Below are 26670 nucleotides of genomic sequence, written 5' to 3' on the forward strand. Positions count from 1 at the left end.
AGGCTGGAGCCGTGAGTCATGCAGAGACACTGTGGGGACCCCCTTCAGTAAGTGGGTAGTTTGGGGCTCACAGGGGAATGAATTCATGTATTCATTTGTCAGGGCACACCAGCCATTGCAGCACAGGAGTGTGCTTTACCACACACTTGGAAATTTCTGGTTGGGGATGACCATAAGCCAGACCATCACAAAGCCCCTGCCAGGAACAGCCAAGAGCTTACCTTGGTGCATAGGCAAACATCACCCACCACAGTGGCTTGACAGCTCTACAGCAAAACATTGCAGGGTGGAGTTTTCTGCAAATGTGGTCAGGCAAGATTGACTTGTTGCTGTTTAGCATCCCAGCATCCACTTCACACACATCCTCCCATTTTCCATTTTTTTCTCCCCCAAAGTCAGTAAGCATCCCATGGCCTCTGAGCATGTGCAGTCCTCACTGGGCTATTGTTTGCCGCCTTATGTAGCTTTCTGACATAAATTGAAATTGCAGGTTATTGCAAAAGTGTGATGCAGCAGACATACAAATGAACACATGCAAAACTGACATGGGTCAGAAACAGGCTGACCCCTTTGAACGCATGGCTTAAAATTCTCTCTAGTTTAGATTCCTGTTTGGACAAATGAACTGCCTAAACTCATCTGTACATTTAAATTAGGAATGATCTAACACCGTGGTTCCCAAAGTGGGTGGTGTTAAGTTGTGGGTTGACATAGCAGATGACACAGCGATTTCTCCAAAGCAGCTCTTTATTTGTAAGCTGGAACAGAACTGAACTGAGGAGCTCAGTCAGCCTGCTTATATAGAGCTACAGAACAATTGTAACTGTTGCAACATTCTAAAACTATCCAATCACTGAATGTCACTTTTCGATCCTTCATTTGCATAACTATCTACAGTATCCCCCTGCTGGCCCAGGGTGAGAACTTCAGTGCATAACAGGTGGTACCACCCCTGGGAAGGGTGGGATTACCTGGGGGGGGGGCTAAGAGTCAAGGGGGCAGCTGGCAGGTGCTGAAGGCGCAAATGACCATCAGACTTTGAAAAGCTGGTATAACTGGATCAAGTTCATCAATTCTGTTTGTTTGTTGAATGAATGAATGAATGAAACTAAATAGTTTTCACTGGATTCTGAATAAATGTGCAATTAATGGTTATGATTTTAAATTTAAATGTGTTATTTTCTCCCTTGGTGGGTTGTGCAAACTGCTACTCTGAATAATGTTCTTTACAGGGTAGGGTAGGGGGCACTAGGGATGAGTTTATGGAACCAAGGGGACCGTGACCTGAAAAAGTTTGGGAACCCTTGAACTAACACAATCTGGGTGCAACCTCCTACCCTACTATAACTGATGAAGCCCTCCAGTCCAACAGAGCAGCCAACTTTCTGCACTCATCTCCGAGCATTCACACTGGTGTGCCTGAAGCCGTTCTGGACATGATCCCCTGCCATGGGCCCAAGTGGCCCGTGTCCTCCCGCTTTGCTCTTTTTAGTGAAATCTATGCAAAATCTTCATCAATCAGATTTATTAAATCTGCAAATGATCATCGGATGAATTTTACGACCTTTTACTGTTCTCAGTTCAAAATGCATCTATCGCTCTTGGAGGAGCCAAGCACTGAGCTACAGCAAGCAAAACCCTTCTAATATTTTTTTCCTTTTCCCAGTTTGTACCATGACTATCACTTTTTAAAAGCTGGTGTCCATTTTATTTCATGTTCTGCTACTTTTATTTATTGCTATTATACACATCTGTAAAATATGTGCTATGGGCCTCTTGTTTTGCTTCTTTGATGCTGGTCATTAGCCGTAACTTTAAATATTTGATTTGATTCATCCATATTGTTAATATGATGGCTGGCAATGTTTTTATCTCCCCCCCCCCTTTCCTTGTCTTATATTTGAAAAATGAATCTTTAATTTAAAACAAAACAAAACCAGAAATAGGCTGATCTGCCCATCCCCCAGCTACCACCAAGAAATGGGCTCCTTTCATTGGAATCCCTTTCCTCTCAAAAGACTGTGGGGTGGAGGCATCAAGGGGAGGAAACAAGAAAGCCCACTTCACTCTTCCATCTCGAGAGAAGGAAAGCTGCCAAGACATCCATTAGATCTGTAAGACAAGAAGGCTTTAGGCAACGACCCGCCAGTCAGAGGGGTAAGAAAACAAAACGGGGTATTGATTTAATTTTAGTTTCCACTGCATTTCATAAGGACAGTGCTTTTTTCTGGGTGGACACAGGGGTATGCATACCACTAAACATTTAGTGAATCTTTGTACAGTGGTACCTCAGGTTACATACGCTTCAGGTTACGTAAGCTTCAGGTTACAGACTCCGCTAACCAAGAAATAGTGCTTCAGGTTAAGAACTTTGCTTCAGGATGAGAACAGAAATCGTGCTCTGGGGGCGCAGTGGCAGCAGGAAGCCCCATTAGCTAAAGTGGTGCTTCAGGTTAAGAACAGTTTCAGGTTAAGTATGGACCCCTGGAACGAATTAAGTACTTAACCTGAGGTACCACTGTATTTTGTTCATTTACTGTATTTATTTTTCCCAATTTGAACTATAAAATGGTGATTTTCTTGAGTCAAAATGAGAGTACCCCTAAACATTTTTTAGGGAAAAAAACACTGCATAAGGACATAAGAAGAGCGCTGCTGGATCAGGCCAAAGGTCCATCAAGTCCAACCTTCTCTTCTGACAGTGACCAAGCAGATAGATGCCTGTGGGAAGCTTCCAAGCAGAAAAGTGGACAGAGAGATACACTTTCCGTCAGCATCTCCCTCTCCCGTCCTCTCTCTCCCTGCCTTCTTAATGACATGAGTGCAGTTGCACTCTTGTGAAACCCAGCAACTGCGTGTAGCCATATAGATGTCTAATCTGCTCTTAAAGCTGTCCAGGTTGGCAATCATTATCATTACATCTTGTGGGAGTGAGTTCCACAATTTAACTATGTGTTGTGTGAAGAAGTACTTCGAGAATGACTTGCAGCTAATAGGGTAGCATCAAAATGAAAAGGTAGGTAAAAGGTAATGGTAAATGACGCCCTGGACCGTTAAGTCCAGTCAAAGGTGACTATTGGGCTATGGTGCTCATCTCGCTTTCAGGCCGAGGGAGCGGGGTTTGTCCACAGACAGCTTTCTGGGTCATGTGGCCAGCAGGACTAAACCACTTCTGGCACAATGGGACACTGCGACAGAAACCATAGTGCATGGAAATGCCGTTTACCTTCCCGTTGCAGTGGTACCTATTTATCTACTTGAACTGGCGTGATTTCAAACTGCTAGGTTGGCAGGAGCAGGGACAGAGCAACGGGAGCTCACCCCATCACGCAGATTCAAACCACGACCTTCTGAGGTAAAAGCAGAAGGAGTGGATTCTGAAAGTTGTAGAAATGGACTGAACATGTGAGAAAGTGTTTAGTAGGTTTATTGATATTCTGAAGGAGAACCAAGATGCAGAAAAGATGAAGGTGGCACTGCTTGTGGCAGCAGAATAACAGGCAAATGAAATACAACCCCCATTGAAACAAGCAGGGGCCCCAGCACCACCCCTGCCGGGACCTTATCATGTCAATTTAGTAGTTTTTTTTGCCACTAGAACAAAATATCTCCAGCTGGTTCTGACAGATGAGCTGCCACAGAATATCTCCTTTCATTTCTTCCCATGAGTTGCGCAGTCCAGCACCACAGAGCCCAGAGCAGCAAGGACCCTCAGTCTGCGTCCACACTGAATACACAAGGGCAGACTAGTGAATCGGGGAAAAGTTGTGGATGGAGTGTATCTTGGTTTCAGTAAGGCTTTTGACAAGGTCCCCCACAATATTATCGCAAAGAAGCTGGTAAAATGTAGGTTGAGCAAGGTAACTGTTAGGTGGTTGACTGACCGAACCCAAAGAGGACTCTTTCATGGTTCCTCCTCATCCTGGGGAAAAGTGACAAGTGGGGTGCTGCAGGGTTTTGTCCTGGGCCTGTTGCTGTTCAACATCTTTATAAATGACTTGGATGAAGGAATTGGGGTGCCCAGGCCCCCAGGAGTTGGTGCCAGTGCTCAGAGTTCTTCCAGCTTTACACTTCTATGGTTCTATGATTAGCTGACTTGGCAAACAAACATCTTCTGCTTGCCCTGCTTGGCTGCCGTTTCCCCTTGAGTCTTTATTAGATCAGCAGCCTGAGTCACTGCACCTCCTCCCTGGTGCCCAGAGTATTATAGGCACCAGGAACCCTGGGGCATGTAGTTTCCAGGGCCTGCAACATCCCGGAAATGTCCTGCTTGCCCTTCTCCACTCGAGACAAGGCAAAGGCACTGCAACATTTAGTCTGGAAGATGCCTCTGGACAATCAACAAACACCCAGGGCACCACCCAGTGCAAACCTTGGTGGAAGGCAGAGCTCAAATGGAAGGGTTCAGAGGATGCCAAGCCCATCTCCTCCCCCTGCTGGGGTCATATTCCAAAGTGTGTGTGTGAGTGTGTGTGTGTGTGTAAGACAAATGTGTGTGTGTGTGTGTGTGTGTGTGTGTGTGTGTAAGACAAACTGAACACACACACCCCTCAATTCACATATCATAACAATGCAAGCTTTCATTGTATAGACCTGGCTTTCTCCCCAGAAACTGTTACCTGCCAGTTAACAGTGTTTACCTTGGTGGAAATTCATGAGAATTTTGAGTCTGACTAGATTAGGGTTTGTGTTAAGTGCCAGGCATATGGTTTTGCCTGATAAGACACCCACTGGGGAACGCTTTCCTTCCGAAGAGCTAGCCAGGCTTCTCCAAGCGCTTTCCAAATGTGGAGCCTGTCCTGGGAGATAGTATTCTTCTTGGCAATCTGCAAGTTGACAGGTGCTGAGGGTTTCATTGGTATATGTTTAATACCTTCTCCTTGTCCATTCTATTTTCCTTTCTCTGTCTCACACTCAGAGGCCCACTATTTGCCGTTTGCTATAAGGTGGTGCCACACTTCCAAATAATCTTTTTTGGGCATTTGAGAGGCAGTGGGGATGAAGTGAGCCTGCACCTATGTCTGCACTCTGAGCAGAAGCAAGGGTGTCCTGGGACTGGGCCTTCTCTGTGGCAGCCCCCAAAGGGTGGACTCCCCTCCTCACACAGCGCACTGAAGCTGTGCGCTTTCAGAGCCCACCATATTGTGAATGTAATATGTTTTAACTGCTCTTAATTGTGAATTTTACATTGTTGTAACCTGCCCCAGGGCCTGCTGGTAATGAAGAGCAGGTAATGTATTCAAATTATTGTTATTATTATTAATGTTTCTAGTAACGTTGGGTAAATCTGTCAATTTCTGTTTTCCTCATTTTCTCATTTTTCCAATCTTTAGCTCAATGCTCCACATTGCCACGGCTTGGGATCATTATTTTTTTAAAGTCCTCATAAAAATTCACCAGCATTCCAGTGTGATTTTCATGTATCTATGCAATTTCCTCTAAAAGAATGCATTTGGTATGTCATCCTTACAAATATATGAATTTTTAAGCAGGCATGTGTCTTTTAGCTCACATTACCTGGCTGGAGAACTGCATTGCGGGATTTTGAAAAGTGTGAACTGCAAAGGACGGCTGTGTTTTGGTTCTTGCATGGTTCCATAATGTGTGTGTTAGGTAGGTTCACCTTTAAGTGCTACCTAAATCAAAATTCTCCCCTGCCTCTATCTACACAACCTGCAGATGAGCTGCCTATACTTTACAAGGGTGGATCTGGGGACATAATCCCAGGATTACAAACTAGCCACATTTAGGTGCTGTAAATCAATTAAAACGCATTTCCAGAGTTGCAGTCAGGCTGGTGTGCCTGAGGCAAGCTATGACTCCTGGCCCACAGCTAAGGGAGGAAAGTCCGTTGTCTGAGGCCTGACTTGGCAGGGGTCTTTTGATTCCCCCTTCCAAAAATCAATAGAAGCTATCAAAAGAAAAACAATACGCATAATTGCCAAATAATTCCTAACAGCCCTGTCTGGAAGAGGCCTGAGCCAAGTGCAATTAGGAACGGAAGACAGGAAAAGCAGCAGCAGCAGCAGACTCTGCCAAGCAAAGGGACTCATAATTTGGTTGCAAACACCCCTGGCTGCTCACCCTAAAGTCATCCCACTGCAGCAGGACTACTCTAGAGGAGCTGCTCTCCCGACCATGGCATTCAAAGCAGCTGTTCTAAAACATTGCCTTTGGGCCAAACAAGGCATGATATGGGACATTTCTCGAGAAACAGCCAGAGGGGGGGGTGTGTTATCTGGTTCACGCAACAGCACTGGGGGAGGGGGGACTAACCTGGATCCCCCACATTGATTCTCTGACACTTCTATTAGCCCCAGAGGGGAAAACACACAGGCACCATTTCCTCCCTAAGGCTTCCTCAGGTGTAATAGCAGCTTCAGGAAGGAGTGACTTGGATCAGGGCTGCAACCAGGTGGGGGGGTTACACCCCTCGAGCCATGAGGCCATCTCAAATTGACCCTCCCCGCCAGTTTTTTTGTTTGGGGGTTTTAAAGCGAGAAAAATCATAAATGTGGGAACATTGGAAGCTGCCTTAGACAGAGACTGAAGGTGGCTCCAGCTAGCTCAGCATTGTCTACACTGACTGGCAGCAACTCTCTGGAGTTTTCAGCCAGGAGTCTCTCCCAGCCTGACCTAGAGATGCTGTGGGTGGAAACTGGGACCTTCTGCATGGAGAGCAGGTGCTCTACTACTGAGCTATGGCCCTCTGCATTGCAGGGGGTTGGACTAAGTGACCCTTAGGGTCCCTTCCCACTTCACAATTCACAAGCACCTTTTTCTTTTTTTCTTTTTGCATGAAGAAGGTTCCAGGAGCAATCCAGCAGGGCTCCCCTTATTGTTCTTAAAAAGCAGAGCATGTGCCTGTTTCATATCTTTTTGAATATGCATTTATTTTATTTTTATTTGCATTACTTTTTATCACACCAGTGTTTGCCACCCTGGGTTCCTTTGGGCAGAAGTATGGGAGATAAATTTAAATAAATAAAATCTGTGCCATCTCCAGCAATTTTTTAAAAAAAGGATTTGGAAATAAGTGATATGAAAGCCCTTTCTCGGGATCTGTGAAGTGCTGCCCCAGGTGGCAAGCTACTGAACTGCAGGGGGCAGACTCTCAGGGCAGGGCCTTCAGGCGCTGGACTGGATCTGGACTTGGCCCCACCTTTGCAGTGTGGTTCCGCATTTGCCCTGCCGCTTTCCCCCAGAAAACCCGCTCTTTAGTGCTAAACCAGACCAAACAGCAGTCTGTGGAAAACCCGGTTGCTGTTTGTTCCAACCCAGCATTGAAGATTGGGTTTCCCTGGGGGCAAATGGAGGTGTGGAAAAGCCCTCTCTCTGCCGATCCAGAGTGGGAAGGAGACTGAGAGGGCTTCCTTCCCCAGCTGACTCCTGAGGTGCACCTGTATCCTTGCGTCTTCCCAAGGTGCTGGCCTCCCAAGGCTTTGTCTTAGTTTGTTCTCTCAGCCCCACTCACCCCTTTGGTTCTGGCTCCTGGCTTTGGACACATGTGTGCCACACAACGAAAGTGCTATAATCACACCTTAACCAGCCACGGCTTCCCCCCTCAAAAACTTCTGGGAGCTGCAGTTTGTTCAGGATGCTGAGAGTTGTTAGGAGGCCCTCATCCCCCCCCCCCCCCATATACACACTGAGCTACAGTTCCCAGAGTGGTTTAACAGACCACCCCTCTTCATGGCAAGCTCTGGACACTGTGGCTTTGGGAGGAGAGCACCAATTCCTCCTTGCAAATGCGCTTCCCCTGCCCGCCCGCCCCCACTCCCAGTCAGACTTATGTCTAGTCTCCAGAAAAGTTTTCCCCAACCAGGTGCCCTCTAGATGTTTTGGACTACAACCCCCACCAGCTGGGGTTGGTGGGAGTCCTAGTCCAAAACACTTGCATTCAGCTGGCAGAAGAGGGCGCTCTTCACTGGTGGATGCTGGCAGGGCTGTCCCCACCACCCTGGCTTGGAGCAAAGGGAGCTTGGTTTGCACATTTAGCCTCCTCAGCGCACTCTTAAAGGGGGGGATGACAAGATGTTGGCAAGGAATCAAAGACTTGAGCCATGAAATCTCAAGGTCTGTACGATCTGAAGAGAAACCATGCTGCCTCTAGCAGGAAGTCATGCACAAACAGCAAGACTAGGTGTCAGGGGCTGGGCAAAGGAGGAGGAATGGTGGAGACCACCTCCCCACCTGACCCTTCCAAGGAGGAGGAAGAGCAAGACAATATACAGGGGTCTGCAGGAGGTCGCAGCTCAGAGGCAGATGAGGGGGAAAGTTGGGAAATCATGGGAGAGCCAGAGCATCACCCTGCTGACACATTGTCATTGGAAAGTATTCCAGACCCTCCATCTCCCAAAACCCGGCAAGCCTTCAAAGTAGGAGAGCAAAGAGTTCAGAGACATGGCAACACCTGTAGAGGAGGTGATGAAGACGACGAATGAGGAAGTGGGAGAGATTCACTTGGGACAACGCCACTATCCAAGAGGCTGGGTTCTGTAGCCTCTCTCTGTAAATATTGAAATAAAAAAGGACTTAAGAAACTTTTCCTTGTCTTTATACTTTCCTGGGCAACCAGCCGGGAGCCGCTGACAGCATCCTGACACTAGTAGCCATTGATGAATTCATCATGAATGTTTATCGTCTCTTTTTAAAGCCATTCAAGGGGCTGGCCATCCCTACCTCTTATACTTCTGCTTTATACTGTGTGAAGAAGCTGGCTGCTGGATGCCTCTGATCCAGCATCTCTTCTCCTGGTGGCAGAATCTGAACCCAGCAGCAACACTCTCCCCACTTGGGCTCCCTAGCAACTGCTGTACAATAAATGCACCTTAAAAAAAGAAACAAAACCCAACAACACTTGAAGAACTCAACAAAACTAGTTCAGCAAAGCCAGGGAACCAGTCACAGCAATATTCAGGGATTTATTTTAGCCCTTCTTTAAGTAAGTGCATTGTGAGCCTTGGGAAATCCTCAGAAATCAATCACAGAGCCACCACTGAGAAGATTCTTCTCCTTGTCATTGCTCATCTCATTGCTTGAGCAAGGTTTTAAACTGCGGCTGCAGCAACCTTCTGCAGGAATCTTATTGCCCTGTTTAAAGACTTGTATTTCTGGAGCAAGAGCTCTGCCCACCAGTGACAGCTCAGCCTTGTTCCAATGATCGTAAAGACTTCTTAAGCCCCAAGCACAGCAAGCACACATGGAGAGGAGAGCATTCAAAGATAGTGGTTCCTGGGCATCATGGTCTCTTTAGAATGCAAGTACTGCGGACCTACAATAGCCCCAAGTGTCCTGGTCCCTTCTTGCTCCTCTCTTCACATACAGACAGCAGCCATTTTGTGCAGGGGCTCCATTTCCAGACCTTGCACGCATCAGTGGAATGTATAAAAGCACAGCCCACCCCGTTCCTCATTCCGCCCCTGCTCAGCCTCTTCCCGGTCCAAAAGGACCCGTGTGTCAACAGACACACCTAAAACAGTTGCTGCCTGTACTTAGTTACTCAGAAGTGGGGGGGGGGGGTTCCTCTCAGTTCCCACTGGCCGAGGGAACTCATCACAAGAATTGTTGCTTTTCTCCCAAAAAGCACATCCTGTGCCAAAGACCTCCAACGCTTTCAAATCAGGGACAGGAAAACACACAGATAGATATTTGCAGCATCCTTATTCTACAACTAGAAGCCAGACTCCAGGCCAAGGATTGTCAGCATTTTGGGGCCGCCCATGGGCACATTTGCAAACCGAGAAAACTTGTTGGCACCACACAGACGTCCCAGCTAAACTCACCTCTCCAACAACAGCTATAAGACAGTGCTTCTTTCAAGCCTGATTTCAGTGGTGGAAGGGCAGAGAAATGGCACCCTGGGGTGCACCCACTGGAGCCATGTTGGTGACCCAGGCTCTGAGTTAAGAGATTTACAAAGCTCTAACCTTTCTCCAAGAGAGCTAAAGCTCTTCCACAATGACAGACAGGCTTGTAAGTGGATATTGGCCTTGTCACTGGAGGTGAACAAGCATTGCTTCCAGCCAACTGGAAAGTGGTTCACATGTCAAGCACTCCAATCCACACTCAGCCCTAAAGCTCACTGGGTGCCCTTGAGCCAGACATTCACTCTCATGGCCTGGTTGCTGTGAGGAGAAGGGGGCTCCTTGAGGGAAAGGTGGGGTATTAGTATAATAAATAGGATGGGATGGGATGATCTACTTCTTCTGGCCACCATTATGTGAGACTACGGCTGCATCAATGGGTTCTTAGTCTAGCATGTACCACTTAAAAGCCAACATCTCATACAACAAACTTTGAAAGGCAAGAACCTCCAGCATCACCTCTGAAATGTTAACCATTTTACTTTCGTGTATACCCCACCATTCTTCCTTCCATGGAGATCAGTGCAATAGACCCAAGGGAGCCCCAGCAATCTCCCATCCAGGAACGGACCAGACCTGGACCTGCTTAGTTTCAGCAAGGCTCTTGCCTCACGTGCCTTCAGTCTGTGCCCCAGGAAATAGGAACCTGCATGGTCAGGATGAGGAATTTGGCTAAGGATCAGAATGTTTACAAAGGAGTCAACCTTGACAAACATTTTTTAGTGGAAGTGAGGAATCTGGAATATATATTTTCTCTACTGATGAACCTGACTATGTATTTCTTTTAGTCTCTCTGGTTCTCACTTTCCCATGTATATATTTCCTTATGTCTCAATGATCCCAATTAGAAAACTACCACCTTGCGCACGGGGTGGGGGGAATGACCTCAGGCCTGGGAGCCATGTGGCCCTCCAGTCCTCTCTCCTTGGCCCTTGGGACTCTCCCCAGGCCATACCTCCTCTCCTCAGGTGACATCCCAATTTCTGCTTGTCTTCTGCTCTATCAGTCCCAACGGGCACCAGCCACCAGTGCCAGCAACTAGAGGGAACCATCTTGGCAATCCCTAGGATAAAGGAATCCACTGAAGGTGCTGCCCTGAGGGGCTTGGAGAAAGATATACTTCACAACTGGGGATAACTTTTCATGCATCTGACGAAGAGGACTTGAGTTCACAAAAGCACCGGCCACATTGAATCTCCTTGTTTCTGCACCAAGACTTTATTATTCATACTGCAGCAAACTATCAGTGAGGGGACAATATTTATAACATCCCTCCCCGACCTGTTGCACCTCAGATGTTTTGGACTACAACTCCCAATGACTTGAATTTTGAATATTTGCAAATGTGTGCTTCTATCCTAGCCTGCACTCAGATGTTGGAAGCTGGGCTGCCATTTTGAACAAAAAGTTGGATGTTCGCCTCCACATCTGTTTTGCCATCCAGGCTGAACCAGGAATGCTCTGGCCAAGCCAGGACTCAGGAGTGGCTGTTGATATTATTTTCCTGGTATAAAAATGTTCCCAATAACCACTCTGAACTTGGAAAGATTTGGCAAAGCAGCTGCCCTGGAGAGTCAAGAATTTGTTAAAAAGAGAGTCCCTGCTTTGACAAAACGTGGCACACCCAAGCACTAATCCCAGAGGAATGCCCACCTTCTTCAATAGGCCTTTCATTTCCTTCCTGGAAAATTAAGCTTTGAACTGAACTTGTGCTGGCCAAATACCAGAGCCGGTCTTGGCTCCAGGGGCATCCTGGCTGGATACTCCCTGCCACAGCCCGCCATACAGATATAGCGCTTACAGACTGCTTTTATTCCAGCATGCAACTCAAGGCACTGTCTATGGCCTCTGCATCATAAGAAGATGAGAGCAGTGGAAACACACCACCGGGGGGGGGGGGGGCAGGGGGCGGATTAGGTCAGCTACTGTCTTGACACCTCACTGACCTTGCCACTTCTCCCCTGCAGCATTGACTCACCTGCTGGGAAGTCAGGTAACTGTCTGCCCTCCACCCCACTGTTTCCAAGTGCTGGTAGTTCCAAATGTAGCAGGCAGGGAGGGAGGGAGCCATCAAAGACTGCAAAATCTTCCACACCAAACTATGGATTACTTCCTACCAGCCCAGCCCACCCATTCCATAGGTGAGAAGCCCCTTCCTGCAAGCCAATGCCGCCGTCATTTTTGAGCTAGAAGAGGAGGGTTGGGTTGTTCTGGTTCCTGAGAAAACAAGTGTCCTCCATCCCTGGCCTAGGGCAGTTAAGCTCAGAAAAAGGAGGATCTCCTTACCAAATTCACTCGCACACAGGTGCTCCAGGATGGCGTCTGACTTCATCTCATTGTCGCAAGGAGGACATACTGCAGTGCCTGCCAAGAAAGGGGACAGCAGAGGATTAGTATGAAGGGCAAAATAATTACTTGGGGAGACTACCACTATAAGGGCCGCAATGCTGCCCCTGGGATGCTAGAGGGTTCTGTGGTGGAGCATCAGCTTTGAATGCAGAAGGTCCCAGGTGCTAGGAGATTTAGACTACCTGACCCCTGGAGGGGTCAATGCTGGGTGTGCTCCTTCAGCACAGCCAGAATTTTTTTTCAGGCTCATTGGCAAACCTGGAGAAAGCATGATGGCTATATTCTGCCTCTCTGGTTGGAGGCTGTGATGCTTCTGAATGCCAGTTGCTGGAAACCACAGGAGGGGCTTGTGCTCTTGCACTCAAGTCCTGCTTGCAGGTTTCCCATGGGCATCTGGTTGGCCCCTGTGAGAACAGGATGCTAGACTAAAGGGGCCATTGGCCTGATTCTGCAGGCACATCTTATGTTCCTATGAGAAGCAAAAGCCCTGACCAAGACCTTTGCTTAATGGGCTTCAGACCTAAAACCAGAGAGCCCTTTCCTATCTAAACAGACTGTCCGTATCAGCAATCAGAGCCTCCAAAGCTGAACCTGTCTTGTTATTCCCTGTCATTATCTTTACAATGGAATTGCTGTCTCTTCTCTCCCCCCCCCCCCTTCACATTTCACTTGCCTCTTCGCTCATTTCTCCTAAGATGTCTACAGAGGCCCTGAAGTCAGCCATGAAAAATGTGGAGGAGACCTACAAGATTTCCAGAGCAATATGTATCCAAAGAAAACTCCAGCTAGGATGACAGAAGTTCCCAGAACGCAGCCATACCTGAATCCCTCTGTGTGTGTAGGTCTGCAGGTGTCTATGCAACAAATGAAATCAGATTCCATTTTGTTTCTCTACCATGGACCTCAGCCAAGTGAAGACTGAGCTGATGGTCCCCAACAGAGGATTCGCAGTCTCTTCACAAAAGAACAGTTACAGACAGGGATAGGGGAGGAATTTGTTTCAATTCACATTTAAAAACTAATCTATGTGACTGGCACTTTACAAAAGCAAAATGCAGCCATTCAAATTTATCTGAAATTTGCAATGCATTTCTCCAACCAAGGAATGGGTACAGAAGACGGTGGAAAAGAAAGGCATAATTGGTAGAAATAACATACAAAAAAGGCATCATATTTGAGGAAATGTGACTATAAGGCAAACTGCATACAAAAATGAGCATATTATAACAAATTAGCACTATAAAATGCTGATGAATTTTCAGGAGGACTTAAAAAATAAAAATAAATTACCAAACGTGGAAATGTAGAGAATGGAAGGCTAGGGGGGAAATGAGAAACAGAAAAATGGTAATTGTCAACTCAGAGATGGTTGGGAGGACCAAGCCTGAGTTTAGAGTGTTAGAGTTGAAAGTGATGTGACCTAGAGGTAAAGCAGCAAGTGGAGAGAGAGGCAAAGCCATCTCTGCTGTCTGTTTGAATTCAAGGCTACGGCTGTGGGAGATACAAGACCCTTGGCGGGGGGGGGGGGGGTTAATACTCTGAACTCCACCATCGCAGGCTCAGGTGGTATAGATGTGTCAATGAACCATATCTCATAAAGGCACCTCAGTCTCCGCTGTGCCTTATTTCCAAAAGGAAACACAAACCCTTGGTAAGGAATCCCTGGAATCTGGCCCCCAGCAGAGACTGGGGTGGGGGGCAACAGTTGTAACTATTAATACAAGGTGTGCCGGAAGTGGATCTTGCTCGCCGTACCAAAACTTGGAGTCATCCATTGAAGCTGAATGGTGGGAGATTCAGGACAGACTGGAGAAATCACTTTTCACACACCACACAAGGGATTTGCCACCAGAAGACAAGCTGATGGCAGAATTTTTTGGCCCTGCTTTTTTCAGCGAGGAGAATGAGGGGAAGGGAAATAAATTAGGTTCAAAAATCACACAAAGCTCACTGTGTGATCTTGGGCCAGCCAGTATCTGTCAGCCTAGTCTGTCTCACAGAGTTGTTGTGAGGATAAAATGGGGTGGGCAGAAAAAAACATGTAGAGCACCCTGACCTCTTTGGAGAAACATAAATGTAATAACAAGTGAATGCATAATATGAAGCCAATCCAAAGCTGCAGTGTAGAGATGTTCTTGGACTTGCCCAGCTAAGCCTGTGTTTCATAAGGTTTTCTTCCCATCTCTTTGCAGCACCAGCATCCCTCCTCTGACCCTTGCGCAGCACAGTGCTGCTCAAAGCAAAACCTTACTCCAGGGCGAGGGGGAGGAATGTGCAACGCTCTACTAATCGGCAGCTCCCACCCAGTGCATCCAGCAGGTCTGCAGGCTTTGCCATCGCCGTGCCTAAAGCAAAAGGAATTCAGGCAAGTCAGCATTTCAGAGGCAGGGACAAATCCCACTTCTCAGGCGTTAATAGAGGAAAAACTGGAAATGGTTTTGAATGTCTATATAGGATCTTCTGGAGGAACACCAAGAAACTTACACAAACACAAGTCACCTTTGTGGGTTTGATATACAGTCATACCTCGGGTTAAATTTGCTTCAGGTTGAGCACGTTCGAGTTGTGCTCCGCAGCAACCGGGCTCCGGAACGGATCCCGTTCGTATCTAGAGGTACCACTGTATTACAATACTTTTAAATGTGTTAGAACAGCGGTGGGGAATCTCAGCTCCGGGGACTTAATACAGCCCTCTAGGTCTCTGTACACATCCCTCACAACTTTTCCCAGACCACCCCCTCTCTGTATAGGTCATACCACTCCACACAGTTTGCACCCACCTCGGGCCAGAATGGAAGAGGGGCACCCAGGCTCAGCTGACAGCTGAGGAGAAGGAGAGGAGCAACAAAAGGCGGGTGATGCCTGGACTGGGGAAGGGCGGGGCACTCTGCAAGCATAAGCCAATCCAAGGCTGATAAATTTCCGCTGCCAGGAAACACAAAATCCCAGCTATTCTGCGAGATCCAAGAGGTACAACGGACCATGTAGGATGGACCTCCCAAAGAACCCTTGCGCTCCAAACCCACCTTGGCCTTGCTCTTCAAAATGGGACCAAAGGGGGCAGTCAGGTGTGGACACATCCTAGTTTGTGCCCAGTCATGTATATCTTAAAGTCCTGCTTCAGGTTCTGTATCTTGGTCTGTGTTTAAATGGTGTCCTAACTTTTGGAATAAAGCTTTTGGGGATTCTCTAGCCAGGAGTCCATGTACTTTGTCTGAGAGTGAGAGCCAGGACACTCACAGGCCAACCAGGGACAGAGAATAAATTCATTTCAGTTCACATTTAAAGGCAAACTTACTGAAATCACACTTTCCAAAATAATGCATACCCTTCAACTGTCTTGGGAAAACCGGGATACCCCATTTTCTCACATGAGAGTATGGCGGCCATTTTGGACACCACAACCTTGCCCCCCAAAAGTGCTTTTGTCGTACAGCACCACAAAATGCATGTTTCTGAGCACCATGCCCTCATGGGAGAGCACACCCCCAGAAAAAAGTGTATTTTGGGGGGCGCACTCTCGTCTTGGTCATGTGACTTGCCTGGGAGATGCATGTCCCAGTTTTTGGCCTGGACATGTTGAAGGGCATAATAATATGCAAACTGAAGTACAAGCCCTCCTTTAAAATTGCAGTTCTATCGCTATGTAACATTTACAAAAAAAGCATATAATAGGGTAAAGTGTCCATCTAAATGTATACGTTGATGAAAATAACATACAAAAGCACATTACAGTGGTACCTCGGGTTACGTACGCTTCAGGTTACATACGCTTCAGGTTACAGACTCTGCTAACCCAGAAATAGTGTTTCAGGTTAAGAACTTTGCTTCAGGATAAGAACAGAAATCATGCTCCGGCGACACGGCAGCAGCAGGAGGTCCCATTAGCTAAAGTGGTGCTTCAGGTTAAGAACAGTTTCAGGTTAAGAATGGACCTCCGGAACGAATTAAGTACTTAACCCGAGGTACCACTGTATATTAGAGGAAATTCCTTTCAGAAGTGTCTATATTGGGAGAAATTTGCACTAAGATGTTGATAAAATTTCAAGACAGCTTTTTACAAAAAGGATTGCTAATCATTGTAAAAATGTGGAGAACAAAACTTAATATCACAAAAATGAGAAACACCCATTTCAAAAGCCAACGAAGTGAGGCCACGCACTATAGCTTCAGTCCAGCTTCCACTCTGGTCATGGGACCAAGACGGCTCTGGTCGCCCTAACAGACGATTTCCGTAGGCAGCTGGATCGAGGCGGGTCGGGGCTGTTAATTCTCTTAGATCTGCCAGCAGCCTTTGACATGGTCGATCACGAACTTTGAGACCACCGCCTCGCCGACGTGGGGATTCAGGGCACAGTCCTATAATGGCTGCGCTCGTTCCTTTCTGGTCGGGGACAGAGGGTGGTGCTGGGGGGGAGGGAGCTAGCGTCGCGCTACTCCTTGGTGTGTGGAGTACCGTGGGGCGCAATTCTCTCCCTTATGCTTTTCAACATCTTTATGCGCCCCCTCGCCCAGCTTGTCCGGAGTTTTGGGTTGGGCTGCCATCAGTATGCTGATGACACCCAGCTTTATCTGTTGATGGGCGGCCATCCTGACTCGGCCCGAGACACACTGATCAAATGTCTGGAAGCTGTGCCTAGCTATGTGGGAGCAGGTTGAAGTTAAATCCTTCAAAGACAGGGGTCCTTTGGCTGGGTCGGGACGATATAGGGTTGGGGGGCGAACTCCCATCCCTTGCAGGGGCACAATTAGTGCCAGCGCCTTCTGTCTAGAGTTTGGGTGTAATCTTCGACGCCTTGCTTTCTATGGAGGTGCAGGTTACAGCTATAACAAAGGTGGCATTTTTTCATCTCCGCCAAGCTAAGCAGTTGCTCCCTGACCTCTCTCACCCTGACCTCGCCACTGTGATCCATGTGACAGTCACCTCCAGACTTGATTATTGTAACTCACTGTACGCGGGGCTGCCCTTGAAACTGACCCAGAAACTCCAGCAGATGCAGAATGCCGCAGCGAGGCTCCTTACGGGCTCCTTGCCATGGGACCACATTCATCCAGTGCTTTACCAGCTGCGCTGGCTCCTGGTGGAGTACAGGGTCAGGTTTAAGGTGCTGGTTTTAACCTTTAAAGCCCTATGTGGCCTAGGACTCTTGTACCTATGGGACCGCCTCTTCTGGTATGCCCCATAGAGGACCTTACGGTCTGCTAATAACAACACCTTGAAGATCCCGGGCCCCAGGGAAATTAGACTGGCCTTGACTTGAGCCAGGGACTTTTCGGCAGTGGCCCCGGCCTGGTGGAATGCTCTCCCACAACAGACCAGGGCCCTGCGGGATTTGACATCTTTCCGCAGGGTCTACAAGACGCAGCTGTTCCGCCAGGCCTTTGGGCAGGATGCAGTTTGACTTACTTTCCTTTGTATAATACAAGCCCAAAGGAGGCCCCCAACCCGCTCACAGGTCCTTGTATGATCAGTGGAAACAGTTGGTCCTGGCAATTATTAACTACTCTCAATTCCACCCTGATAATTGCCACCTGCCCAGATTTTAACTTGTCTGAATTAATTTTAAGATGTATTTTAATGAATTGATGTCTATTTTTATGCATATTGTGTTGTTCTTATGATGTTAGCTGCTCTGAGCCTGGCCTTGGCCGGGGAGATACAAATAAATTATTATTATTATTATTATTATTATTATTATTATTATTATTAATCTGAGAAAGTAGCCCAGCCTTCTCCACATTTACTCAGAGGTAAGATCCATTGAGTGAAATGGGACTCCCTCCCAGGAAACTGTGCAAGATTGAAAAAGCTCATGGGATGCTTTCTTTTCCCTAAATCAACAGCAATGAAGAATATATCAGCTACCCTGGGATCCTTTGGCAAGTAGAGCAAGATATAAATTTAATAAATAGATAAAGATTCCACTAGCACCAAAATGATTAGGAGGGTTTGCGCAACTCCTAAAACAGGGACAAGAAACTTTCAGCTCTCCAGTTGTTGTTGGACTATGATTCCCATCATCCCTGACTGTTGTCCATGCTGGCTGCGGGTGGTGGGATTTGGAGTCCAACATCTGGAGGGCCACAAATTCCCTGTCATTACCCTGCAAGGAAAGCTTACAACATTTGGGGATTTTTTAGTTCAGAGAAAAAGACGAATAGGGAGCATGTATAAAATTATGACTGCGGTGGAGAAAATGGGTAGGCCTTTTTCACGAGACTAGAATACAGTGTGTTTGGTTACCCAGTGTAGCCGAATGTTGGGGAGATTTAGGATGGACAAGAGAGGAAGCAATTCTTCACACAGCATAGAGTTGCTAAGCCATGGATTTTGCTGTTCATGATAGCCAGGCTACAAAAGGCCCCTTGTGATAATGGCCACCTTACCTCCAGAAAGGGTGCCTCAGAATACCAGTGGCAAAGAAGCATCACCTGGAGACGGCCATTGCCCTCCTGTTCCGATGGCAGGCTTCCCAGAGGCATCGGGTTGGCCAGGTAGGAAACCAGATGTTGGAGAAGCTTTCTTTGCCTCACGGAAGAGCTTCCATTGTTGAGTTTGGGACGGGAGCCAAGACAGGCAGGGTGACCCCTGGATTGGATGTAAGTGCAAAGGCAGGCAGGTGGAGGTTGGCTGAGAGCAGAGAGCGTCTGCTGTGCCAATCCCAGGAGAACATCAGAACCGTCACAACAGTTTGACTGTCCAGAGGTCCAGTGGGAAGAGAAAGGTGCACATGGCTGGCTAGCACAGATTGCCTCTCTCACACACATGGATTGCTTTGTGAATCAACCCAAAAGATGTACCTGAATACTCAGTCAGCTTCTTTGAGGCATACATATATATCCCTCAAATATCATGCCTGTTATGACATATGCATGCCCACGATCTGCAGCAGGGATGAGAGTCATGAAGACTTCCAGATGTTGTTGGACTCTCACCAGCCCCAGCCAGCAAGGCCAATGGCCAGCTGTGGGGACAGAGGATAAATTCAATTCAGCTCACATTTAAAGGCAAATATACCAAATTTGTACTTTCTGAAGTAATACATGAAATTTGCACGCATAGAGCAGAGTGCATTTACTAGTGAAAATAACATCCAAAAATTGAATTGAGGAAATTGCTTTGCAGAAATGTGTGCATTGAGCCAAAATGCATATAAAATTTGTATATTACAAGAAATTTGCACTAAAATGCTGGTGAATGTCATCATTGCATGCGGTCTCCACACTTATTTCTTTTGTCCTATTGTATTATTGAAGCGCTTAAGAAACTCTGTCAAACCAGCGTTTGACCAGGGATGGGAGTAGTGGTGGGGAATGAATTGGAAGGAAACATTTCCTATGCAAATCCCACCCCCCACCCCACCCCACCCCCGCGATCGCCAGCAACTGGTTCTGAGGCAAACTTCCCAGGCCAACTGGGACCTGAACCACAGCCCTTCTGCATTCAGCACACACTCTAACATTGATCTCCTCTGACCATGTCCTCATGAGCCAGCCTGCTCCCTCCATTGCTCTTGGAAAGGCCTTGTGTCCGTTCCCCGTAATCTGATCCAGGTGCAAGGAATCTTTTTCAGCTGGAGGGACACATTCCCTTCTGAGCAACTTTCTAGGGACCCCGTGCCAGCGCTGGCTGAGGCCAGAGGCAAAAGTGGGCTGAGCAAGGACTGACACTTTTGCACAGAAGTCTCGTTTCTACACACACTCCCACCTCCCTCTCTATCCCCTGTGAAGTGAAGCCAGAACCATGGACGCCAAAAACACTCAAAGAGGTGTGAATTGGAGCAGGGAGAAGGCTACTCTGGGAAGGGGAGGTGTGGCCTGGGCAGAGTCCAGGGGCCAGACAGCGAGGACAAAAGGGTCAAGCTCAACTGCTGGGCCTGAGGTTCCCCAACCACAACCTGAGGTAAGGTGGGCCATCTCAGTGGAATAACCTCCCAAGGGAGCTTCTCTAGGCTTCCTGTAGGTGGGTTTCAGAACAGACCTGTGAAGTCTGTTAAAACCTTCCTTTGTGATAGGTTTTTTAGAGAGGCACACCTCTTGCAGATTTTGTTCTTGCATTTTCTTACTCAATGTTTCGTCGCTATTCTGTGTCATCACATGACTGTGCTAGGTTTTGATGCAGCTGTTTTTATTTCAATGCGAGTTCCTTTTCACTGGGAAAACAGAATGCACAGCAAAGCCCCAAACGGCTCAACCACACTGGCTCCAGGGCCAGATCAAGGCAGCTTGAGGAGGAAAAACCAAATGGTTTTGCAAGTTCTGCACTCTCTCTGCATTGGAAGAGGCCTGAGCAGAAGCAATCAAGGCCTTTTCCAAGGGGCTTGCACAAGAGAACGAGGCACTCCTTGGCAGTTCCAAAGTGCTCCAGGTGCTTCAAACACACTACCCTGGCAAACTACACAACAACCCTGTATGGTGGCTTCTTCTTCTTATTATTATTATTAGTATCCCTAACATGTAGGGATTAAAGACAGCAGCTTGCTTAAGTCTGAGTACTTACCATACATTTAAAGCACATGTCTTCCCACAAAGAATCCTCAGAACTGTAGTTTGCCCCCTCACAGAGCTACAGTCCCCAGCAGCCTTAAACTACAGTTCCCAGGGTTCTCTAGGAGAAGTTCTATGCTTTAAATGTATGGTGTGGATCTGCCTTCAGTGTGTCTTAAGGGTCACACCCCTACATTCCTCATGGCAGAGACGAGATTTGGACCAGGATGCCCTCCTCTGTGTACCAGCTCTTGATAGACCTGCCCACCCAACCTGCTAAGGCCTGCTGGCTTTACTTTATGAAGGGGGATTGGGCAAGCTCAACAGGGAGGAGAGGGTTCTCACCAGCAACAATTATTGGTGGGTTTCCCAGAAGCATCTGGCTGGCCACTGTGGGAAACAGGATGTTGAGATACCTCAGCCTTCGCCAACCCAACATCAGTCCCAGTCAGCAGCCTATCAAGTTGGCAAAGTCTGGTCTAGATGAATCTTGGATTTGATCCCCCACAGCTCTTAGCAAGCCACCATTATACCATGTTAAACCACTGATCCATGTATTTTAATTTTCTCCCATGATTGGCAGCTGCTCTCCAGGATCTTTCCCACCCCAACCTAGATGCCAGGGATTGAACCTGGGATCCTTTGCCTACAAGGCAGGTGCCTCTGCCGTGGAGCTGGAGCCCTTCCCTCTTATATCCTCCTTAACGTCACACAGGAGCCTGCCTTCTACAGGTTCCTCTATCCCAGGATCGTCTGTTCCGGGGGGGGGGGGGCAACATGATGCTCTACAGGATCAAGGATCATGGGAACTGGTGTCCAACAACATCTTCAGGCCAGCCTATTGCCAGCCCCAGATCTGCTCCAACTGGAAGAAGCTTTCCACCATAAAGGGTTCTTTCTCAGCCCAACTACCAGAGATCCTTAACAGAAAAAGGAGGGGGATTAGGCTGGGACCTTCTGTGTGGAAGCTAAGGACCCTCTCCCTGAACATCCACAAGACCTTCCCAAGAGAACATGCCCCAGGCGGGCCTGAAGTGCCTGTGTCCCCTCCCCGCCATCCCTAATCTGCCACCTGAAGCAACCATCTCACCTGGCTTCACAGCAGGGCCATCACAGACTGGCTTGACCCTAAGGTAGTCATAGGCACCTCTCCCAACTTTGCCTGCCTGCTTATCACCAAAAGAGAAGGGTGCTACTCATGGCAGACCCTTACCTTGAGGTTTGGACGCCTCCGTGGCATTTGGGGCGGTCATAGCAATGCACACATCATCCTGCGGGAACTGGTCACACTTGAGCATCTCGGGCCAGTAGAAGCCAAAGAACTGCATGACGGGCTCACAGGAGTCGCGGACGGCCTCGCAGAGCCAGCGGCAGGGGTAAATGGGCCTGTCCAGGCAGACCGGGGCAAAGAGGGAGCAGAGGAAGACCTGGGTGCCCATGTGGCAGTTCTTGTTGAGCAGAGGCACCCAGCTGCTGGCTTGCTGCTTCACCTCCGCCATGGTCTCGTGGTCCAGGAGGTTGGGCAAGACCATCTTGTCGTAGCCCACGCTGTGGCACAGGCGGAGGTCAGCCGGGATGGCCACACACTGAGGGGGCTTGGTGTAGAAGCGCCCGCTCTGGTAGGCACTGATGTCGGACTGGAAGCTGACGTAGTCATACTCGTTGCCCTTGGCCAGGCCGGGCAGGAGAAGAAGCCCAAAGGCCACCAGGATCAGCACCCGGGGCCCCTTCCGCGAGGGGCCTCTGGAGCACCAGCCTGCGCCCATTCTGGGAAGGAAGCCCGCGCCTTGCGAGCGGCTGGGCATCAGCCGCCTGCTCTTTGCCCCGAGCTCTGGAGGTTGGCAAATAAGGACGGGGGGAGCCCGAAGGTGGTCGCGACTCCCTCCCCCGGGCGAGACCCCCATCAGCTCCTGCCCCGGCTGCGGCTGCGGCGCAGCTCTTCCCCCGCTTGCTCCACGGGGTCGGGACGCTTCTCTGCTGCGCGGATCCCCTTCCCGATCTCAGTCAGCAGCGGGACCCGAGGGGACCACCGACGAGCACTTTCTTGCCGAGAGTTGCGGAGCCCCTTTCCCCCCGCAGCCAATCAGGGCCGGCCTGCGCCCCTCCCCTTTCCTCTGCCCCCTCCCTCCCTCCCCCAGCTGTCGCTCAGGGCCTGCCTTGGCCAATGGCGTCGCGGGCCGGGGCTGGTTTCCAGGCTGCGCGGGTCGCCTCCCCTCTCCGCGCGGCGGGGAAGGTGAGCCGCGGAGGCGCTCGCTTGGCGCCCGGAGGAAGGCGCGGGCGCGGATCTCGGGCGCCTTTCCTGGCGCGCATCTGGCTCGCTCGCTCGCGCCGGCAGCCGGTTTCGAAAGGGGTTTCGTTTCGCTTGGTGGGGTTTCGCACAGAATCGCAGCTGGAAGTTGCGCGCGCTTCTTGGCAAGGATGGGCAGCGCCTCAGCCCAACGGGATTTTCCTCCAGACCCCGTAAAGGGCGCAAAAGGTGCGCAACGCGGCTTCAGTAAGCGCTCTCTCACGGAAGTAAAGCCCCGCTGGTTTTCCGCATGGCTTACTTCCAAGTAAGTACTCTCGAGGTGGGGGGTGTATTTGTGCAGCCCGGGATTGTGTAGGTCTACCCCAAAGTTAATTAACAGCGCAAGCCTAGCCACGTCTACTCAGAAGTAAGTCCTGTTGAATTCAAGGGGGCTTGCTCCAAGGTAAGTGGGATTAGGATTGCAGCCTACGTTCCGCGGTGTTCAAGAGAACATCGGGTTTTCTGGATAAGACACCCCACTCGGGACCCCTTTATGCGTGGCCCCTCTTGGAGTCCTCGATGTGTTCAGGGATGCAGCCTTCAAGCCCAGCTGACCCGCCGTCTTACTCTGCAGGTCTGCAAGAGAGCAAGCGCTGCTTTTGCCTTTTACCAGGGCCACAGCGTGGCCTCCCCAATAAAGCAAGGAAACTTAGTTAGCTGGTAGTTGCGAAGAGCCAGACTGCGGGGCCACCTCCTGGACCACGAGACTAGAGTGTGGCGCTGAGAACGCCAAGGTTGCAGGTTTGATCCCCATATGGGTCAGCTACATATGCCTGCATTGCAGGGGGTGGACTAGATGATCCTTAGGGTCCCTTCCAGCTCTATGATTCTATATGTAAGAGACTCATTTATAATTATATTTTGGGAATGATGCATGCTCTTATGTATCTTCATTGCATTATACTTTCTGCATGTCCCATGATTGTATTATAAAGTAATTGTGCTCTGTGTCATAAATAAAGAACAGCTATGAGTTGTTTCTTTTTGTTTTCCAATGTACTGTATTTCTTATCAAGAAAAAAAAAATGATGTGGCGTGAGCAAATTTTTATTCTGAAAGTGTGGTCCTGGCCCCAGAGAAGAAAGTATAAGACCCACTGGCTTATAGGATTGCAGCCTAAAAGGAATTAAGAGATATCAGTCAATCTTCCCATTTTTCAGAATAGGCACAGCGTGGGGTTTTTTTTTGGGGGGGGGATACCAGTCCAAGAAAAATGATGCTAAGAGGGCCACTGGATTCAGAAACCATTTTATAATCACAGCAGCACACCCTCCTGGAAGTATTTTTAGTCTGTCTTTTTGGAGGGGAGGCACAAGACATCAGCACATGATGAATGCCGCCACCTACCAGCTTTCAACAAATTTCTGCCTCTGCTTCTTTAGTGGGCAATAATACAATCATAAGCTATCACATTCAACATTGTTGAAATGATTTTATTACAATCATGTGTACACTTGATTTTTTTTTAAAGGATGTACATTTTAAGAATTAATACATTTTGAGAACAAGTAAAAATACTTATCTATCCACCCTTACTACAACAGCACTTTAAAAAATAAAAATGCTTAGACATCCTCACAGGGTGGGGGGGTGCAATGGGCTCTGCCCCAGTTGCTCCAAGGGTCCCTGCAGAGGAAGGGGGTTGTGTTGTTCCTGCTCTCAGAGACATCAATTGTTCCAGGGTTGGGTTCCGACCCTGACAAGTTCAGGGGCTCAACGTGAGCACAAAGTAAGCCTGAGCTCTTGGCTGTTCCCGGCTCTGGTGTTTTTCCTTCACTTGTTTTGATGCATATTAACCAGAGTTTATATGAGAAGGAAAAGTACACACCTGCCTGACAGGTAAAAAGAGGAGACAGGCACTCCATGTCCCTAGCTGGGCGTCAAGTTCACTAACCAAGACAAGCTGGAGGAGGGGCTCCACCCCACTCATTTGCCCCTTTCCTTTGTTTCCCTTAATGGCCCATCACCTCAACACAGGAAACAAGCCTGGCTTCAGTGCTTTTTTTCTAGAAAAATAGGTGCTGGTACTCACAGTGAAGTTGTTACAGTAAGTGCCACACTTTTTAACAACAACAACAAAAGGTGTTGGTACTGCGCACCCTTGAGTATCCCTGGGGGGAATATACTGCCTGGCTTATATTTTAACACTTGCTGGATCCAGGGGTTAGAAGGGTCTCACAGACAGCCTACTTCCACCCAGCCCAAACTCATAACCATATTGTTTCTTCAGTGCCACTGGGCTGGGTTCCTGCATTCAAACAACTTAGATGTAAATGATTTTTCTTCCCCTGCTGGCATTTTCAATGTTGACAGTGCCTTTGAGGCTTTCATAGATGCCCTAAGTGACCTCTCCTAAGGCTTATCAGAGCGGAAGATGAGCTGCCCCAATGATGGTTGCTGTGTGGAGCAGCAGATTCAAAGGATGCATCATGGTTTAAACTCAACCTTTCCCAAACTGATGCCCCCCAGAGGCTTGAGCTACAACTCCCAGGCTTGTTCATGCTGAAGTGAAACACATCATTTTTAACTGGGTGGCAAGTAATATTGAACAGGCTTGTCACAGTTTCGTGTAAATGTGTGCTAATCCCACAAGACACGCTAGATTTACAGATCTCTTTTCTGAACGTAAGCTATTGTAGTCTGGCTGGTTCTCCTTCCTTCAAAAATATATGGGACTATATATGTATTTTCCTCACAGTTGCACTGCATCATGGACATTGTAGTCTCAAGTCCTCCACAAATAGATTCTTGTACATTATGTTTCACAAATGGTGACGCTGTGTCCATGAATTTCATAGTTTTAAATATATTTAGTTGTATGTACACAAATGCACTCAAATGCTAAGTGTGAACTGGCATAGCACACTGGCTAAGACCTGAGTCAGATGTCCCCAGTTCAGATCTCTTGATATTTTTATCTCCTTATTCTCAAGAAAGAAGCAAGAAAACGAGTGCACAGAGAGACCCGTGTACTTTAAATCCCACAGTATTAAAAATATTAAAAAAACAGTACAGCAGTAAACATTAAAAACTTCCCTAAACAGGACTGCCTTCAGAGCCAGTATGGTTGAGAGCGGTGGACTCTAGTCTGGGTGACCTTGGGCCAGTCACACTTCTCTGAAGTCTCTCAGCCCCACTCACCTCACAGAGTGTTTGTTGTGGGGGAGGAAGGGAAAGGAGAATGTTAGCCGCTTTGAGACTCTTTTGGGTAGTGATAAAGAGGGATATCAAATCCAAACTCTTCTTCTTCATTTTTCTTTAATATAATTTTTTATTAGTTTTTTTTAACATATAATTTTCAACAGTAATTAAACATACTTTTTCATCTTATTCAATTTTTGGACAATCCTGTCTGAAAATTTTCCAGTCTAATCTCTCAGTATACATTTCTTATCTTCCCTATTACATTTCAAACTCATAACCAATATCTCTATCTTTTTCTACTTTGTAACACTTCATATATTTCTCCTTACAAAACTTCTTGTAATCCTACTAGTGTAATTTGTTGATTACAGTTGCTCTTCAAATAATTCATATACTTCTTCCAATCTTCTGTAAATCTCTGGTCCTGCAGGTTTCGAATCCTTCCTGTCCTTTTGTCCAATTCTGCATAGTCCATTAATTTTGTCTGCCATTCTTCTTTCGTCAGAATTTTTTCTTGTTTCCATTTCTGGGCTAACA

At 47.9% G+C, this 26670-nt stretch overlaps 1 protein-coding gene across 1 annotated transcript in view; it reads right to left on the minus strand.

Moving 5' to 3' along the window:
• SFRP1 (secreted frizzled related protein 1) overlaps nt 1-22798 on the minus strand; it is a 43194-nt gene extending 20396 nt beyond the window's left edge. Inside the window, exons 1-2 of the mRNA XM_083456636.1 lie at nt 21916-22798; nt 12153-12230 (exon numbers count right to left, since the gene is read on the minus strand). Coding sequence (XP_083312762.1) covers nt 12153-12230; nt 21916-22606 — 769 coding nt within the window. The 5' untranslated portion in view covers nt 22607-22798. The remainder of the gene's footprint in view (nt 1-12152; nt 12231-21915) is intronic.
• Nucleotides 22799-26670: the final 3872 nt, after the last annotated feature.

This window comes from Podarcis tiliguerta, assembly GCF_965153285.1.
Source record: "Podarcis tiliguerta genome assembly, chromosome: 8".
NCBI classification, from domain to species: domain Eukaryota; kingdom Metazoa; phylum Chordata; class Lepidosauria; order Squamata; family Lacertidae; genus Podarcis; species Podarcis tiliguerta.